This window comes from Eptatretus burgeri, chromosome 4, assembly GCF_056783735.1.
Source record: "Eptatretus burgeri isolate ZD-2024b chromosome 4, Ebu_testis_v1, whole genome shotgun sequence".
NCBI classification, from domain to species: Eukaryota; Metazoa; Chordata; class Myxini; order Myxiniformes; family Myxinidae; genus Eptatretus; species Eptatretus burgeri.
Genome location: NC_140964.1, coordinates 96,253,457 through 96,271,558, shown reverse-complemented (window position 1 = coordinate 96,271,558; position 18,102 = coordinate 96,253,457). Strand labels below are relative to the sequence as shown.

The 18,102-nt window shown below is 44.5% G+C and overlaps 1 protein-coding gene across 5 annotated transcripts in view; it reads right to left on the bottom strand.

The window, feature by feature from the left end:
* LOC147028714 (ephrin type-A receptor 7-like) overlaps positions 1–15,248 on the bottom strand; it is a 468,482-nt gene extending 453,234 nt beyond the window's left edge. For all 5 annotated transcript variants that reach the window (XR_015057684.1, XM_085879384.1, XM_085879380.1 and 2 more), the window contains exon 1: positions 15,048–15,248. Coding sequence is in view for 4 of the 5 variants with exons in the window: in XM_085879384.1 (XP_085735510.1) it covers positions 15,048–15,129 (82 nt within the window). In the remaining variant the exon portion in view is untranslated. The remainder of the gene's footprint in view (positions 1–15,047) is intronic.
* Positions 15,249–18,102: the final 2,854 nt, after the last annotated feature.

The window sequence follows — 18,102 nt, the reverse complement described above, 5'->3', positions numbered from 1 at the left end:
TATATATATATATATATATATATATATATATATATATATATATATATATATATATATATATATATATATATGTATATATATATATATATATATACATATGTATATATATATACATATATATATATATATATATATATATATATACATATATATATATATATACATATGTATCTCTTCTTCTTCTTCTTTCGGCTGCTCCCGTGAGGGGTCGCCACAGCGGATCATCCGTATGATCCGCATAGTGATTTGGCACATGTTTTTACGACGGATGCCCTTCCTGACGCAACCCTGGTCGCCTCTTACGACACAGGGATCTGGTACACCTATTTTAACCGTGGTTTAACCGGGACAGCAAACATATATATATATATATATATATATATATATATATATATATATATATATATATATATATATTTCTTCTTTCGGTTGCTCCCGTGAGGGGTCGCCACAGCGGATCATCCGTATGATCCGCATAGTGATTTGGCACATGTTTTACGCCGGATGCCCTTCCTGACGCAACCCTGGTCGCCTCTTACGACACAGGGATATGTATATATATATATATCCCACTTTCCCCCAACCTTGGGTCGGGGCCCCTACCTTCATCAATGACCTCTTTGCATGACAGCAAAATATTAGCATGAGAATTAGTGTGGCAAATGAACCTCTTGAAAAGAGCAGTGTTGCATGTACACGTTCAACACATTTATTTTCTTGTGTGCTTTCGTATACTTTGTTACACTAGTTGGTAAATGTCATTGCCTGGTGCCATCAAGCCTGCCTTTAAGAGTTCTCACAGGCTGGTGCAATTGCTTGCCATTCTTGCTTTACGCTTATCTGGGGTGGTGCACACTCGTGGGATTTGGAGAATGCTTCAGCTTTCTTTTCTCCCTGGACACGTATCATTGGTGCCACCCTCTATAGATTGTTTGAGACAGTTCAGATTGCACTTTGTTCTTTTGGACAGCACAAAAAAAAAAACAACAGCGACGCTCAGAGCTGCAAACAACTGCACTTTTGTGGCTATTGAGGTATTTTTTGGTTTCAAACTTTCGACATTGTCTCATGAAATGAAGCAGCCTGAAAAAAATCATTTAATCGATTTACACAGTAAACCTGTCCAGATCTGAGGAAATAGCACGTGCACAGATTTATTAATTTGACTAGTACACAAACTAAGGATGTATTTCATGTCGTTTTCCTTACTCTCGTGATATATATATATATATATATATATATATATATATATATATATATATATATATATATATATATATATAAATATATATATATATATATATATATATATATATATATATATATATATATATATAATATCATGTCAAATACAACCTGTCACTTCGCTGATGGGAATACTGGGGGACAGAGAGAGAAAGAGGGAGGGGGGCTCAGAGGGCGGTGAGGAAGAGCGAGGAAGGGGAGGGGGTGCGGAGAGCAACATCTCACCAAACGTCGCTATACACTCTGGGAGGGAGCTGGGTGGGAAGAGGTGAGGGGAAGGGGTTCTGGACTTGTGTTTGGTAGGGTGACTTGTGGGGGAAAAGTGGTGGGGGGGTTCGAATTGAGTTTGGTAGAGGGATTTGTTAAGAAGTGGGGGAGGGAGGGGGGTTGGGGTATAGTTAAGGATTGAACAAAATACGATACGGTAAAAACAATACATGAATACAACACACAGAGACCTCCCAGAGATGGTCATGGGGGTTAGGGAGGGAAGGGGGTTTGGGAGAAGGTACGTATGAAGGGAGGGGAAGTGAAGGACGATAAAACACACCCAAACAGCAACTTTTTCGTTTCAACTGCCAGGTTCAACATAAAACCGGAAGGGAGAATTTAAAACTCATGCTATCTACCTGGCAAAGTTCTACCTGCATGCATTGCTCGCACATGCAGCGACCTTTGCACACCACCAATTGGCTTACTCGGAATCTGATTTGTACATGCTATACTCTGGGGAAGAGTTATAAATTAAAAACTAAACTGTCAGTCCTTAACAGTATCCTTAACAAAGGAGTAGTGAAGGAGAGGGAGGGGGTAGTGGTGGGAGAGAGGATGAGAGGATGGGAGGGAGAGAGGGAGAGAGGGTGAGAGGTAGGAGAAAGGAAGGGGAGAGAGGGTGAGAGGGGTAGGACAGAGAGAGGAGATAGGGGTGGGGGGGGGAGAGAGAGGGGCTAGGGGTGGGGGGGGAGAGAGGGAAAAGGGTGGAAGAAAAAGGAAGGGGAGAGAGAGGGGGGGACAGAGAGAGAGAAATGGAAGAGAGACAGAGAGAAGGTGAGAGGGGTAGGAGAGAGAGAGAGGGAGAGCGAGGGAGAGAGAGAGAAAAGTGGGGGGGGGAGGTGTGGGAGAGCAAACATTACCGCTCTGCATAAAAAAGGTGCAAAAACAGATCGCTGCAACTACAGACCAATCAGTGCAACTACGGACCACCCGATATATATATATATATATATATATATATATATATATATATATATATATATATATATATATATATATATACATATATACATATATACATATCTCTCTCTCTCTCTCTCTCTCTCTCTCTCTCTCTCTCTCTCTCTCTCTCTCTCTCTCTCTCTCTCTCTCTCTCTCTCTCTCTCTCTCTCTCTCTCTCTCTCTCTCTCTCTCTCTCTCTCTCTCTCTCTCTCTCTCTCTCTCTCTCTCTCTCTCTCTCTCTCTCTCTCTCTCTCTCTCTCTCTCTCTCTCTCTCTCTCTCTCTCTCTCTCTCTGTGCAGGTCAGTGGTGTTTTTGTCTTCTACCATCTCCTCTCTGCCCTCACCCCCCACCCCACTCTCTCTCTCTCTCTCTCTCTCTCTCTCTCTCTCTCTCTCTCTCTGCAATCTGCCCCTACCCCCCATATTTCTACAGGGTTCTCAAGGTCCGTCAGCAACCCCCTTCTGGTAAAACTAACAAAATCAAGAATCACTCTTCACCTTCACTCTGTCGTTCTTCTTTTTTCTCCACCTTTGGACAAACTCCCACACTCTCTTCAATCCCACTCTTCCCTCCACGTCTTCAAAAGAGCTTCTCACCACCATCTTTTATCCTCCCCCATCCAAAACCATGATCTTTTCTACCCCCGGTTAATCCACCCCCTTCCCAATTCCCTTCTTTAAAGTCCCTGTCGTGTCCATCTTGTATACCCTGTGTACCCCACCCCATCCCTTGCCCTTCCACAGATCTCCTAATGTCTCTATTCCCCACTGTTTTGTGCTTCCCTCTCCCGCCCCTCTTCTCTCCTGCTCCCCTTGTTATGCATTCTGTGTGTTAGCTCTTCTATGAGCCTCGACATTGTATTTTAAAAAAAGGAAACGCTTCATGTTTTTTTTTTTAATGTGTCTTTCTATGTCGAAGTGATGGGTCATATAATGAAAGAACATCGTATACAAAAACCATCAAAATAAAATTCTACATTTTCAGCGATCGAGCCACCACAATGTGGGGTCAATGCAGGGCCAAATGCAGGCAATTAGGGCCTGATCTTTGGTCAAGTCAATCAATATATTCAGTGACAGTGTGAATACTTTTGCCGTGTGTAGCCATGGCTTGGAAACGAACAATGAAGCAACTTGTTTTGCACTTGCCAAGTGGCTTAAGTACTCTAACAAGCACTCCAACAAAACTGTTGATAAGGAACAGCTGGCTTGACAAGCGATTAGCAATCGCCAATCTGTCTTGTAAATACCATGCAGTCGGAGACACCCAGAATGTCAAGCGATGTCCGATTTGGACAAATGAACACTTTCTTAGCAGTCGGAACTGCTGCTGAAGTCAAGAAAGAAGTTTACATTTTGAAATTAGTCTCAAATTAAGAGATTCTAGAGGTTATGGCATGTTATGGATCGTTTGACTGCCTCTTTAAGAGATTCAAGAGCTACGACCAAAAAAATAAAACATTTAATAAAGAAAAAAAAACATTTTGCATTTTCTTGTTTGATCTTGTGTTGATAAATCAGTGTGCTGTTGATGTGGTGCAGGCATGATGGGCTGGATAGCCTTAAGATTCCTTGTGATTCCTTGTGCAGAAATGAAATAGAGCCACAAATGCTGGTGTCTCCAGGCATTTATAAGTGTTGCAATATATCCAGCAATTTGTAGGTATAATGAACAGGCATTCGTTGATATGAGGAAAGTGAAAAAGAAAACTTCATCATTACAAAACTGTTGCAGTTTTTTCCAAGTCAAGCATTTTTGAACAGGCCAAAACAATGGCAAATTAAGACCCCAGCAAGGTACAGCGAGTTGACAAAGTATAATGCCTTGATAAAGATAATTAAATAAGGCCGTTAATTGTCTTCAAAAGTGATGCTTACATTAACCCAAACACCCAATTCTCATTCATGCACTACCTTGAAGTTCCCTTAAAATGCATACAAAACTCGGTATGCCAATAGACAATCATCAGGCAATGGACAATCAAACATACACATTCGAACCCCGAATGGCTAGAATACTGTACGTATGGTCATAAATGATAGCATTGCTTCCATGGAGACCACCATATTGTTAAGCGGTGCCGAGCACTCCATTGTGTTGGAGTGCTTGCTTGAGCTATTTTAATCAAGAAAGCTGTTTGGCGAGCGGTAAACAAGCCGCTTGCTAATGGAACACGCCCCTCAGTTATGTGAATGTTATGCAAATTGCTGCAGCACTATTACAAATTCCAATGCCAGAGTCTCAACAGAGCAGTGATTTGGTTGAAAGAGGGTATAATTTGTCATGGACAACTCTCAGCATCATGCAAGAGTAGGTCATCCGAAGAATTTAAAAAAATTGCGGTGCCACAAAGTCCTGGAGTACCAGATCATGGTGGACGGAGGTGGGGCAGCCACCAACGGTGGACTGGGCTTACGTTTTGACCCCTGTCTGTTTGTCTGTGAGCAGGATATCTCAGAAAAGTTAAGAACAGATTCAGACAAAACTTGGTTGACAGGTTGGGTGTGTGACAAGGACGAATTGATTCAATTTTGGTGAAGATCTGGATTCGGATATGAGAATTTTTCAAGTGATTCTTCACCATTGAGAGATGGGGCCTTAAAACTATGTATAGCACAATATCTCAAAAAGTTGTGGACAGATTATAACAAAACTAGGTGGATGAGTTGGTTTGATGATAAGGACAAGTCGATTCAATTTTGTTTCAGCTCTGAATCCAGATCCATCCTGTCAGTCGGATACAAAATGCAAACTGTACAGCCTTGCAGTGATATGCGCTCTACCGAGTGCTGTTCTAGTCTTTAAAAACAAAAATATTTTATTGGATTCATTATCATTAGAGAAAATTTTACCCTCATAGACATATCTATTGTATCTGTCTTTTTCATCAAGCATAAAAATAGTTTTAATGTTTAAATGTTGCAGAATTTGAGAAAACTGGAAACAATTTATGAGTAAAGTGGATTAATCATCTTTCCAGCATCAGAGTAGGTGGCATTCAGCTCCGCACAAACAGCAACGTGTGTGTGTGTGTGTGTGTGTGTGTGTGTGTGTGTGTGTGTGTGTGTGTGTGTGTGTGTGTGTGTGTGTGTGTGTGTGTGTGTGTGTGTGTGTGTGTGTGTGTGTGTGTGTGTGTGTGTGTGTATGAGGAGAGGCTCAATTAAAACTCAAAAACTCTGCTGACCTATCTTAAGTACATTCAAGAAGACCAAGCAAGGAAGACATGCTATATGGTCGAAGAGAATGGCATCGCGATGTCCTTTAGGTGCTGAAATAATTTATCGTAATAGTTTTCTTGATTGTACCTGGATGTTGGCTGCAGTATGAGAGCTAGGCAATGTCTCACTTAATAGTTGTCAGCTCCCTGTGGCTTGGCAGCAATGAGACGTACATGCCTCAAGCAGTGATGGCTGGCTGTTGTTTTGGTCAAACTAGGCTGAAGAAATGGCTTGGGGGTGCTGGTGCCAACAGGATTTCTGGGTTTAAGGACAGCTCTGGGGCAAACCGCATGCTACTATTTCACTTAAGCCCCTATCATCATGTTATTTCTGCACAAATAGGAGACAACAAAACAATCCATGAAACCACTTGAAGTGAAGTGTGGCAGAAACACATCATTTAGGATTTGTATTAAATAATGGGAATGAGAAATAGAAAGATGCAAGCTCAGCATTTTAAGCAAGTCTTGCAAATAATGCTTCTGCCTTATTTGTATCAAAAAAAAAGGATCAGCTTCAAGTGAAAAGCTTACCTAGAGAGCCATCACCAGATCACACACGTAGTAGCCGACAGCAATGTGAATGTATAGGATTTATTTATTTCACGGATATAAAAAACAAAAACTATCGACATCTGTACCCACAATAGAAACACATAATGAGTACATATACATAAGAGACCAGGCTGCAAACATTCGAGAAGTGATCATACTACGTGCAAAATTAACGAGTAAAACAGAACAACATCATTTCTGGTCCATTCTGGCATCAGTATTTATGAATACTGATGTGATTGAGGATGACTCATTCACATCGGCCAACGTGTCATTCTGCGTTTTTAATTGGGTATACAGAGGGACGACAGGACATTACTGCAGACTACACAAAGGGAGGAATGCGTGATCGCTACGAGACTTGTCGAAAGTTAGAACCACCACCAGCCTCGACCAATGTCAATAGTTCAGACAAGGTCCTCATTCATAGATCATAGGACAAAACCGATTGTACAAATACAATGGAAATGTCCTTGATAGAGCCCTCAAGAACATCGTAAAGCAGCAACTCTAGAAAAACACACACACACACACACACACACACACCCATAGGCCTACACACAAAAAACAAACAAACAACATGAATATCAATGAAACAAAGAACCCAACCTGGGCATAGTGGTGGGAAGATGAGGTCGAGGAAATTGCAAAGTAAATATATTATTTTTGTATGCATCTTGTGGCTGCTGGTTGCATCATTGCTGGGAGCATGGCTGTGCTGCAAATGCAGTGCCCCCTTGCTCCCATGAAGCTGATACTCATTTTGCCGACCTCAGAAGGATGACGGAATGAGTGAACCCAGCTGGTGTTATTTAACAGTATGATAGGGGTTCAACCTCAAGACCCTACGATCTTAAAGCAGCTACCTTAACCGTTAAGCCAGCACCAGGCTTGTCATGTAAATGAAAGCGGAGATATAAACTGTAAAGAGAAAGGACAAGAGGCAGGAAAACGATGCACAAGCCCCCACCAAAAATAAGGCCGGCAAGCGATAACCGTGTGGATTTTTAAAAGTTGAAATTTTTCTTGGAAATTGTAAAAAAACAAAAAAAACACAAAACAAATGAAAATACAACAGAAGCACAGACTGTGAGAAGAAATGAAAGTTTGGATTAGTGAGTGAAGTTGTTCCGTATCTCAGGCACATGATAGCTCTTCACTTATCCAGCTGAGTGTGCTTTGGGTTAATGAAACAGTAAAGTTGAAGTGGTCACCTGATATGACTACGACCATTACGAAAGGACTCAGCTGGCTTGCTCAGTGTGATTCGACGTGCAAGTGATATTTCACTGATGTCATCATCTTCACATGATCATTGCAACATGAACTGTGGATTACTCGTGGCCGAGCATGCTTCACCGCGATGGCCGATCGACTCCCGTGACATGCATCATCGCTTTAAGCGTCTCCACCATTATTAACGTCCATCATATGATACATCAGCCAAACATTGGCAGGGATATTCAGCAGACAATAATAAAACACTAATATATTTATATGTAGCTACACGTGAATACAGTAGTTATCTATGAGGGAAAAAGCCTGTGTAACCTCCTCTGAAATGAGAAGCGCACAAACGGGACTTAAAGGTCTACAAACCTGTCACTCACAACAGATCATCGTGTGCTGAAAACTATCTTTTTACAGATATCTACACTTGAATTTTGCAAAAAAAAAAATCATCTTGGTGTTTCTTGTGCCACTGGAGCTCGTTCGGGGAACTTCGTGAATGCCTCTCGGACATGGACAACAGAGTGGCCAACAAAAGGATGACGGTTTGCATTTTCTTTTCATGAAATATTGTCCATCAATGATCCTGAGAGATGACATCTCAAGGACGAACAAGACATGAGAAAAACAGATGAGTTCACTTTGGTTTGAGGTGATAACAGAGAGGAGGGATTGTCGTCAAGATGAATATACTGTACGTGACCGCATTGGTTACGTCCGTGCGACCATGTTCCACGGGGCCACTTCAGCGTTTACACAAAAGTCACAACTTTTGGTGACTCGGGGAGAAAGTTGTGAAATTATCCAACTCGATCTACAAGGACTTGTGTCACATAAAAGTGAATCCATTCCTTCCTCGGTTGGAGAGGTTGCGGAGGAAATTCAGGGTCACCTCTGACGTGTCGTTTACCATAAAATATATCCACAAATATTTTTTGTTCCCGAATAGATCGATAATATAATACGCTGCGTGCATAAAAATACTGTACCATCACAACTGTAAATATGTCGTTCATTTCGTGGGCAACACTGCTTTCCAAAGGTGCGAATGAGAAACAAAACCACAATGAGCAAAACGGGCAGGAATAAAGAGATAAATGGCGGAAGAGAGTTCGGCATAAAGGGAATAAACACAAAAGGCAAGAGCATGGAGGTGAGAAAGAGTAGATAGACAGGGAGAGATAGACAATATTTAATCATGTGCCATGAGAATACAAGAGTTGACACTGTGTAATAAGCAGAGCAGGCAAATGCAATTTTTAGTGCTCCTAACTATCGATCCCTCCTGCCTTGGAGCTGGAGTGCACTGTTCCACCAGACAACGAGGTTGGTGAACAAGAAATTTTCACCCTGACCCCTTAGTGCCAAATCACGTGTCAAAAATACCGCCAGGGTCGTTCAGAGGTCACGCGCACTCTACACTTTCCGTCTGGAGACGGGGTAAGCCATCTTACAGAGGGGCATACTCAGCCGGATGTCTCCTCCGCTTGCACTCGCTCGAGGGCGTTTGAAATTCTCATGTCACTTGCGGAAAAGAGTAGGCCGTTGTGTGCCGGTGTGTGGATCGGGTTGTACTTTTATAAATTGCAGCCCCGGTTGAGAGTTGAGAGCATCATCAAGCGACCTGCCCGCCAGGCAATTATTCAGCCACAGAGACAGGAACGACGTGTCCTCAGTGACCTGATGCCCTGAGAGGGGTGTGGAACTGCAAGTACGAACGAAGTTCTAGAGAGTTCATCGAACACCTTAACCTGGGCAGTATTGAAAAAAAGGGACATGGGCAGGGTCTGCGAGGAGCACATTTGGTTGGTCGAAATGATGTAAAATGCCATGAAATTTTGTCCAAGTATTGATAAACGGAAAGGTTTTTGAAAGTGCCAAAAAAAGACATTTGTGTTCTCCAGTGTTCAAATATAAAATTAAAATGAAATTAAATAAAGATTTTCAAGGTTGTAGAAAAAAATATTTTTCGGAAGTTTACCGCCATTGATGCAGCGTCTTCTGCATCACCCATTCTCACATGTTACATCAGTTCTTAATGCCTGCTTGTGTCCTTTATGACGTCATTGAAAACAGTACGTTTCATGTTTGGAATGATTTTCAATTTGTTTGACCACCAGACAGGCAGAGAGAGTGAATGAATCACACCAGTGTCCAGAGGAAGCAGTGGCAGTGCAGTTTGGTATTCCCTTCTTGTGATTCGAGGCAGCTAGAGCTCCCCCTTGTGTCAATTCAGCATCTGCACCGCTTAAAGAAATTTGACGGACAGATGGATGGATATACCAAATAATGAAGCGACTGCACTGCTTAAAAATTACGTCACTTCTCTCAGCGCTTGTGCGATCGGGACAAATTCAGAACCAAAGTGATGCTAAACTACAGGTTCATGTTCAGATTTGTGTTCAAAATGTACCATTCAATGAAATAAAGGGGTTCCTCAATCATATACTGGCGTTTGTGGACAGACAGACAGACAGACAGACAGACAGACAGACAGAAGTGAACCGATTGATTAACCCCGCTTTTCACTTCGCACGTGTGGGTAAATACCAATAACCAAAGGATTGATGTGAGGAGTGCGGAGTGAAAAGTTGAGGGGAGGGAAGAGGTGGGTAGTGAGGGAGGGAGAAGTCGGGTAGGTTATTGGGTAGTGGGAAAAAGCAGGGCAGTGGGGAAAGGAGTGGGAGTAAGCGGAACAGTGGAGCATTGGGGGAAGGAGTGGGAGTAAGCGGGGAAGTGAGGCCGTGGATGAAGGAGTGGGATTAAGCGGGGGAGTTGGGGAAGGAGTGCAAGTAAGTAGGGCATTGAGGAAGGAAGTGGGAGTAAGCGGGACAGTGGGGCATGGGGGAAGGAGTGGGAGTAAGTGGGGTCTTGGGGCAAGCAGTGCAAGTAAGTGAGGCAGTGGGGCCATGGGGGAAGGACTGGGAGTAAGCGGGGCAGTGGGGCCGTGGGGGAAGGAGTGGGAGTAAGCGGGGCAATGGGGCCGTGTAGGAAGGAGTGGGAGTAAGTGGGGTCTTTGGGGAAGGAGTGGGAGTAAGCGGGGCAATGGGGCCGTGTAGGAAGGAGTGGGAGTAAGTGGGGTCTTTGGGGAAGGAGTGGGAGTAAGCGGGGAAATGGGGCCATGTAGGAAGGAGTGGGAGTAAGTTGGGTCTTGGGGGAAGGAGTGGAAGTAAGTGGGGCAGTGAGGCCATGGGGGAAAGGGTGGGAGTAATTAGGGCAGTGGGGCCATGGGGGAAGGAGTGGGAGTAAGAGGGGCAGTGGGGCCATGGAGGAAGGAATGGGATTAAACGGGGCAGTGGGGGAAGGAGTGCGAGTAAGTGGAGGAAGGAGTGGGAGTAAGCAGGGAAGTGGGGACGTGGGGCCGTGGGGGAAGGAGTGGGGTAAGCGGGGCAGTGGGTGAAGGTGTGGGAGTAAGTGGGGCATGGGTGAAGGTGTAGGAGTATGTGGGGCAGTTTGGAAAGGAGTGGGAGTAAGTTGGGCAAGGAGTTGGCAATGGAGGAGGGAGGAGGGATTTAGGGAATATTGTGATGAGTGTGGCATTCGGTGAGGAAAGGAGGGAGTGGGAAGGGAGGATTTTAGGAAGTTGGTGAGGAGTGAGGTATTGAGGGAGGTGAGGAGGGGGTGTGGGAAGGGAAGATTTTGGGGGTTTGCGAGGAGTGGGGTATTAGGGGAGGAGGGCAGGGAGCGGGGAAGGGGGATTTTGGGACATTTGTCAGGAGTGTGGCATAATGGGAGGTGAAGATGGTGTGGGAAGTGGGGATTTTGGGAGGCTTGTGATGAGTGAGGTGTATTGGTGTGGAATTATGCGAGGAGTGGAGGGTGTGGGAAGAGAGTTTTTTGGGAGTTTTGTGAGGAGTGAGGTGAGGTATTAGGGGAGGTGATGATGGATGAGATGTGAGATTTGGGACATAAGTGAGGAGTGAGGTATTATGGGAGGTGAGGAGGGTGTGGGAATGGAGGATTTTGGGAGGTTTGTGAGTGAGTGAGGGATTAGGGGAGGTAAGGAGGGAGTGGGATGGGAGGATTGTGTGCCATTTTTGAGTAGTGAGGTATTTGGGGAGATTAGGAGGGACGGGGAAGGGGGGATGGTGGGCGGTCTGTTGTGAGAAGTATTTGGGGAGATTAAGAGGGAGGGGGAAGGGGGGATTGTGAGGAGTGAGGCTTTCGGGGAGGTTGATTGGGAGTGAGGTAGAGGGAGTAATGACGGTTGGGGGAAGGAATTGGAGGAGATTAGTGTGGAGTTGGGAGAGTGGGGAAAGGAACCATTTATGATCGGAACGAACAGGTAATGAGAGTCCAGGGTATGTACTTGCACATTATTTAGCAACGCGTGCATTCGTGCGGCGCTCACGTCCCAGGTGGAAAAACTCTCCACGGTCTTCGTGCGTGCCTTCAAAGAGTCGAACACCTAATCCGTGCAGTGCACGCACGAAAATTCATCCCGGCTGTTGCTAAACAACTCACATCAGGATCATGAGATGTAAACTGAACACGAGACCAGGTGATGCGAGTTGATCGCTCTTTGCACGAAAGGGCATTCAAGCAGTCGCTGGGCCTTTTCATACTTAGTCGCCCGTACTGTCGTTCCGTACTAAGAAGTAGAAAGAACAGCTTCGCACTGCCAGCGTTTGTGCTCGACATCGATTCGAGCTCGCCAAGAGGCACGTACGTGCTCTCAAGCGGCTCCACCATGCTTCAACACGAGGGTGTGATCAGCACCGAGCCGGTGATCACGGTGCACCTACGGACGGAGGCACGTGGGCACGTGATCGAGTCAGGGCGATGTTCTCAGCTCCGATTCCTCCCAAGGAGATTCGAGTCGTGCTCGAGCTGATGTGTACGTGCTCGGAACGAGAAAGATGTTCTCACCGCACGGTGGCATCGCGGAGATAATGTCCTCGGAACAGATATTCCTGCATTCCGGTTTGGCAGGAATTCTGAGAGAAGCGATCCTTTGGGAGTCCCTCATCACGTGAACCTCAGTGTCCCCACAATGGACGGATGGTCCTCATTGGGGGGGGGGGGTCTTGGGAAACGCCAGTACGTGCACAGATTCTGTGCTCTGAAATATCCAAGTGGCAAACGTACTCCCAGGAGCAGGGAGGGTGATATCTGTGCAGGTTCGACATGCAACGGTCCCACCGTACTCGAACAATATGTTCACATTCATCCTGTAAGTGCACACCTTCACTGTGGGCCAGGTACATGCAGGTGTGAAGGTGTTAGAGTATGGCAAACGTTCGAGAGTTTCGTCATAGTTCGTGCGTACTTAATGACTGTGTATCCAGAGTGTTTTTGGGGCATAACCAGGTATGTGAAGGTATGCAGACCAAGACCATGTGATGAGATGAGCTGTATTGCCCTCCATTAACATTGGAATTAAAACCCAAGGGGTCATGAGAGACACCATAGGTCAAGTTCGCTTTACACCGTGAACATGTCGTCACTCCAAGCAACCCTCTACCAGGACGGGAATGTGGAATCTGGCACACAATGACCTGCCCTTTTCCAACCATACTGTGGGACCTGGTGAATGCGAACACGGGTGAATGTGAATCCTATAAACAACCCCTTGGCATGAAATACAAGAGAGGATCGCGCGATTTGTGGATCCTTTAACCACAAAATGGATCCTCGAGCATCACGGTCGGCGCAACACCCGTTTCAGTACATCAGACGAACTGTTGTGCCTACGAGTATACATGCGCCGCACGGAACTATGGGTAACACACAGAGGTCTCACGATTAACGTGTGCGGGCACGCTCGTCAGTCCGTTTCACAACACCTTTAATGAGCCATCTCACTATCCTGGAAACCAAGCGATCCACGCACCCTTGGGGATCTTTACAGCATATAAAGCTCAGTGATCTGAAAACTTAACGATGAAACAACAAACAAACAAACAAACAAACATCTTGAGCGAGACACGAGTACCATCAACCACCAACAATTGCACCAAGAAGGTGCACCACCTTAAAACACAAACCGCGAACCACGAACCGGACAGCAGAGGCCACGAACTTTAAACCATTAAACGGTAACCCAGCACCACGAACTAAATATGGTTGAACCAAGATCTTCAAATGTTGCCCCAATGGATGGTGAACCCTGACTAAGTAAGTGCGAACCGTGAGAGGCGTCGCCTCGACAAACAGGCTCCCTGCGGGGTGCCTTGCGTGCATGAGCGGAGCCTTGAGTAGGGTTCATGAAACGAGTGCAGACGCTTAGGATCGACAAGGCGACGAACAAGCGACGATCTCGGTGCAATTGCGGGACAAAATGGCCTGAAGGCGCGATCCGAGCTGAGGCGGTGCGGGGTGTGTGGAGGTGCGTCGGCCCGACAGACACGGCCAGGTGAAGGGGCACGGAGGCGGTGGACGGGTACGCGCCACCTAGACCCCGGACGATATACCGAGGATATTTGATGAGACATCATACGCAGCCCCGGAGGGACACGGATCGCGTTTGGGTGACGAGTTCTTGGTGGTGCTGTAAATTTCGGAGGAAACGTGGCCAAAGGCGAAACCCTTGAAGCAGCGCGGTTTGGTTCCGGCGCAGTCGAGCATGACGGTCCTGGGTGCGACAGGTCCCCGGGGGAGAAGCTTTAATCCACTCAAGCGCTTCCTTACAATACTTCAACGAGCGCTATTTGATCTTCAATTGGATCCGCATCGCCTCTCCCCCGCTTCCCTTGCGTGTCCACAGTGTTTTCCCGCACACCGGACTCTCTCTCTCTCTGTTCGCCAATGCGAACTTTTCCGTCACACATTCTGAAAGTGTCACCTGCAAACACCGAGCCCGAGAAATACTGAGGCAGTTTGTAGTTCCAAGGTCTCGGTCTCACAAAGGTCCTGCGCCAACGGTTACAGCTCTTGGCAGATCCTGCATCTTCATACCATGTGGAAGTAAGTGCGGTGCAAAATGAGGTGAATGCAATGGGCTCAACCTGTTAATATGAAATATTTCAGAGTGCGTTCAACGTCCCTTAAAAGCACGCAAGGTACAACCCAGACCCCATGTTGTGTTCCCACGTCAGTGAGATCTCAACGTCCCTGAAAAGGACATGAGGCACAACCCAGACCCCATTTAGTGTTCCCTGGCTGGTGCAATCTCAACGTCCCTGAAAAGGAAGCAAGGTACAACCCAGACCCCATTTAGTGTTCCGTGGTCGGTGCGATCTCATTGTCCCTGAAAAGGATTCAAGGTACAACCCAGAACCAATGTCGTGATCCCTGGTCGGTGCGATCTCAAAGTCCCTGAAAAGGATGTGAGGGACAACCCAGACCCCATATAGTGTTCCCTGGTCGGTGCGATCTCAATGTCCCTGAAAAGAACGTAAGGTACAACCCAGAACCCATGTCATGTTCCCTGGCCGGTGCGATCTCAAAGTCCCTGAAAAGGATGCGAGGGACAATCCAGACCCTATATAGTGCTCCCTGGTCGGTGCGATCTCAACGTCCCTGAAAAGCACGCAAGGTACAACCGAGACCCCATACAGTGATCCCTGGTCGGTGCGACTTCTACCCTGAATTGCAAATAAGCACCGTGGCGCACGGCAGGTGCCCGTCGGGCGATGTAGCTTACCTTCGCTCTCGGAGTTCAAGGACCTACTCCGGATTAGGGTCCAAGAGAGAAGAGCAAAGGCCATGAGGAAAGGCCGCGCCATGACTTGAGAGAAAGCAGGAATACCGTGCGGACACCGTGAACGCACTATAGGGTTAGACACGTCCCTCACATGTTCTCGCTTGCGAGTGCCGGACGCTCATCACCGTGCACTCCCTCCCTCCCATCCCTCGCTCGCTCTCCTTTCTCTCGCCTCCTCCCCAATTCTCTCTCCCCCCCCCACCTTCTCTTCTCTCTCTCTCTCTCTCTCTCTCTCTCTCTCTCTCTCTCTCTCTCTCTCTCTCTCTCTCTCTCTCTCTCTCTCTCTCTCTCTCTCTCTCTCTCTCTCTCTCACTGCTCCTTTTTCTCTGCCGAGAGGACCTGCTTGAGTCTCCCCTCCAGGGTGATTGTAGTTGCACATGGCATGGTGCAATTGGTAGTATCCAACACAAGGACAAAGTGATGCCCGCCTGAACGACATTCATATGAAATCATTAATGTACGGAATCGCTGGCTTCAGGAGTCTGACAGACGGACTGACATCTCCACATGATGAGCAACTGTCCTGAATTTGTTTTGGTTGTTTTACTTTTACTTCAAATTTGCTTAGACGTTCACGGAAATGATAGGAAAGAAAAAAAACAATCATTGAGTGAAGACCTGTGCAAGAGAAGAGTGACACAAGAATGGAGAGTTTAAAATGTACAGTGCGTCTTGGACCAGAAATGAAGAGAAATGAAAGAATAAAAATAATACTTGGTGTCCCTCTGGGGGAACACAGGGAGTTACTGCGGTGCCAGAAACTCGATACAAAGGGACTTTATACAGTGCAACATACTTCATGCAAAGGTCTTAATACCATGCAATATACTCGACACAAAGGAAGTTAATACGACACAATAGACTCGATACAATGAGACTTAATACCAAGCAATATACGTCATGCAAAGGGACTTAATACCATGCAATATACTTCATGCAAAGGGACTTAATACCATGCAATATACTTCATGCAAAAGGACTGAATACCAAGCAATATACTCCATGCAAAAGGACTTAATACCAAGCAATATACTTCATGCAAAGGGACTTAATACCGTGCAATATACTCGATACAAAGGAAGTTAATACGGCACAATAGACTCGATACAAAGGGACTTAATACCAAGCAATATACTCCATGCAAAGGGACTTAATACAATGCAATATACTTCATGCAAAGGGACTTTATACCAAGCAATATACTTCATGCAAAAGGACTTAATACCAAGCAATATACTTCATGCAAAAGGACTTAATACAATGCAATATACTTCATGCAAAGGGAAAATACCATGCAATATACTTCATGCAAAAGGACTTAATACCAAGCAATATACTTCATGCAAAAGGACTTAATACAATGCAATATACTTCATGCAAAAGGACTTAATACCAAGCAATATATTTCATGCAAAGGGACTTAATACCATGCAATATACTTCATGCAAAATGACTTAATACCAAGCAATATACTTCATGCAAAAGGACTTAATACAATGCAATATACTTCATGCAAAAGGACTTAATACCAAGCAATATACTTCATGCAAAGGGACTAATACCATGCAATATACTTCATGCAAAAGGACTTAATACCAAGCAATATACTTCATGCAAAAGGACTTAATACAATGCAATATACTTCATGCAAAAGGACTTAATACCAAGCAATATACTTCATGCAAAGGGACTTAATACCATGCAATATACTTCATGCAAAGGGACTAATACCATGCAATATACTTCATGCAAAAGGACTTAATACCAAGCAATATACTTCATGCAAAAGGACTTAATACCATGCAATATACTTCATGCAACGGGACTAATACCATGCAATATACTTCATGCAAAAGGACTTAATACAATGCAATATACTTCATGCAAAAGGACTTAATACCAAGCAATATACTTCATGCAAAGGGACTTAATACCATGCAATATACTTCATGCAAAGGGACTAATACCATGCAATATACTTCATGCAAAAGGACTTAATACCAAGCAATATACTTCATGCAAAAGGACTTAATACAATGCAATATACTTCATGCAAAAGGACTTAATACCAAGCAATATACTTCATGCAAAGGGACTTAATACCATGCAATATACTTCATGCAAAGGGACTTAATACCATGCAATATACTTCATGCAAAGGGACTGAATACCAAGCAATATACTCCATGCAAAGGGACTGGATACAATGCAATATACTTCATGCAAAGGGACTTAATACCATGCAATATACTTCATGCAAAAGGACTTAATACCAAGCAATATACTTCATGCAAAGGGACTTAATACCGTGCAATATACTCGATACAAAGGAAGTTAATACGGCACAATAGACTCGATACAAAGGGACTTTATACCAAGCAATATACTCCATGCAAAGGGACTTAATACAATGCAATATACTTCATGCAAAGGGACTTTATACCAAGCAATATACTTCATGCAAAGGGACTTAATACAATGCAATATACTTCATGCAAAGGTCTTAATACCGTGCAATATACTCAATACAAAGGAACTTAATACGGCTCAATTGACTCGATGCAAAGGGACTTAATACCAAGCAATATACTTCATGCAATGGGACTTAATACAATGCAATATACTTCATGCAAAGGGACTTAATACAATGCAATATACTTCATGCAAAGGGACTTAATACAATGCAATATACTTCATGCAAAAGTACTTTATACCAAGCAATATACTTCATGCAAAAGGACTTAATACAATGCAATATACTTCATGCAAATGGACTTAAATCAATGCAATATACTTCATGCAAATGGACTTAATACAATGCAATATACTTCATGCAAAGGGACTTAATACCATGCAATATACTTCATGCAAAGGGACTAATACCATGCAATATACTTCATGCAAAAGGACTTAATACCAAGCAATATACTTCATGCAAAAGGACTTAATACAATGCAATATACTTCATGCAAAATGACTTAATACCAAGCAATAT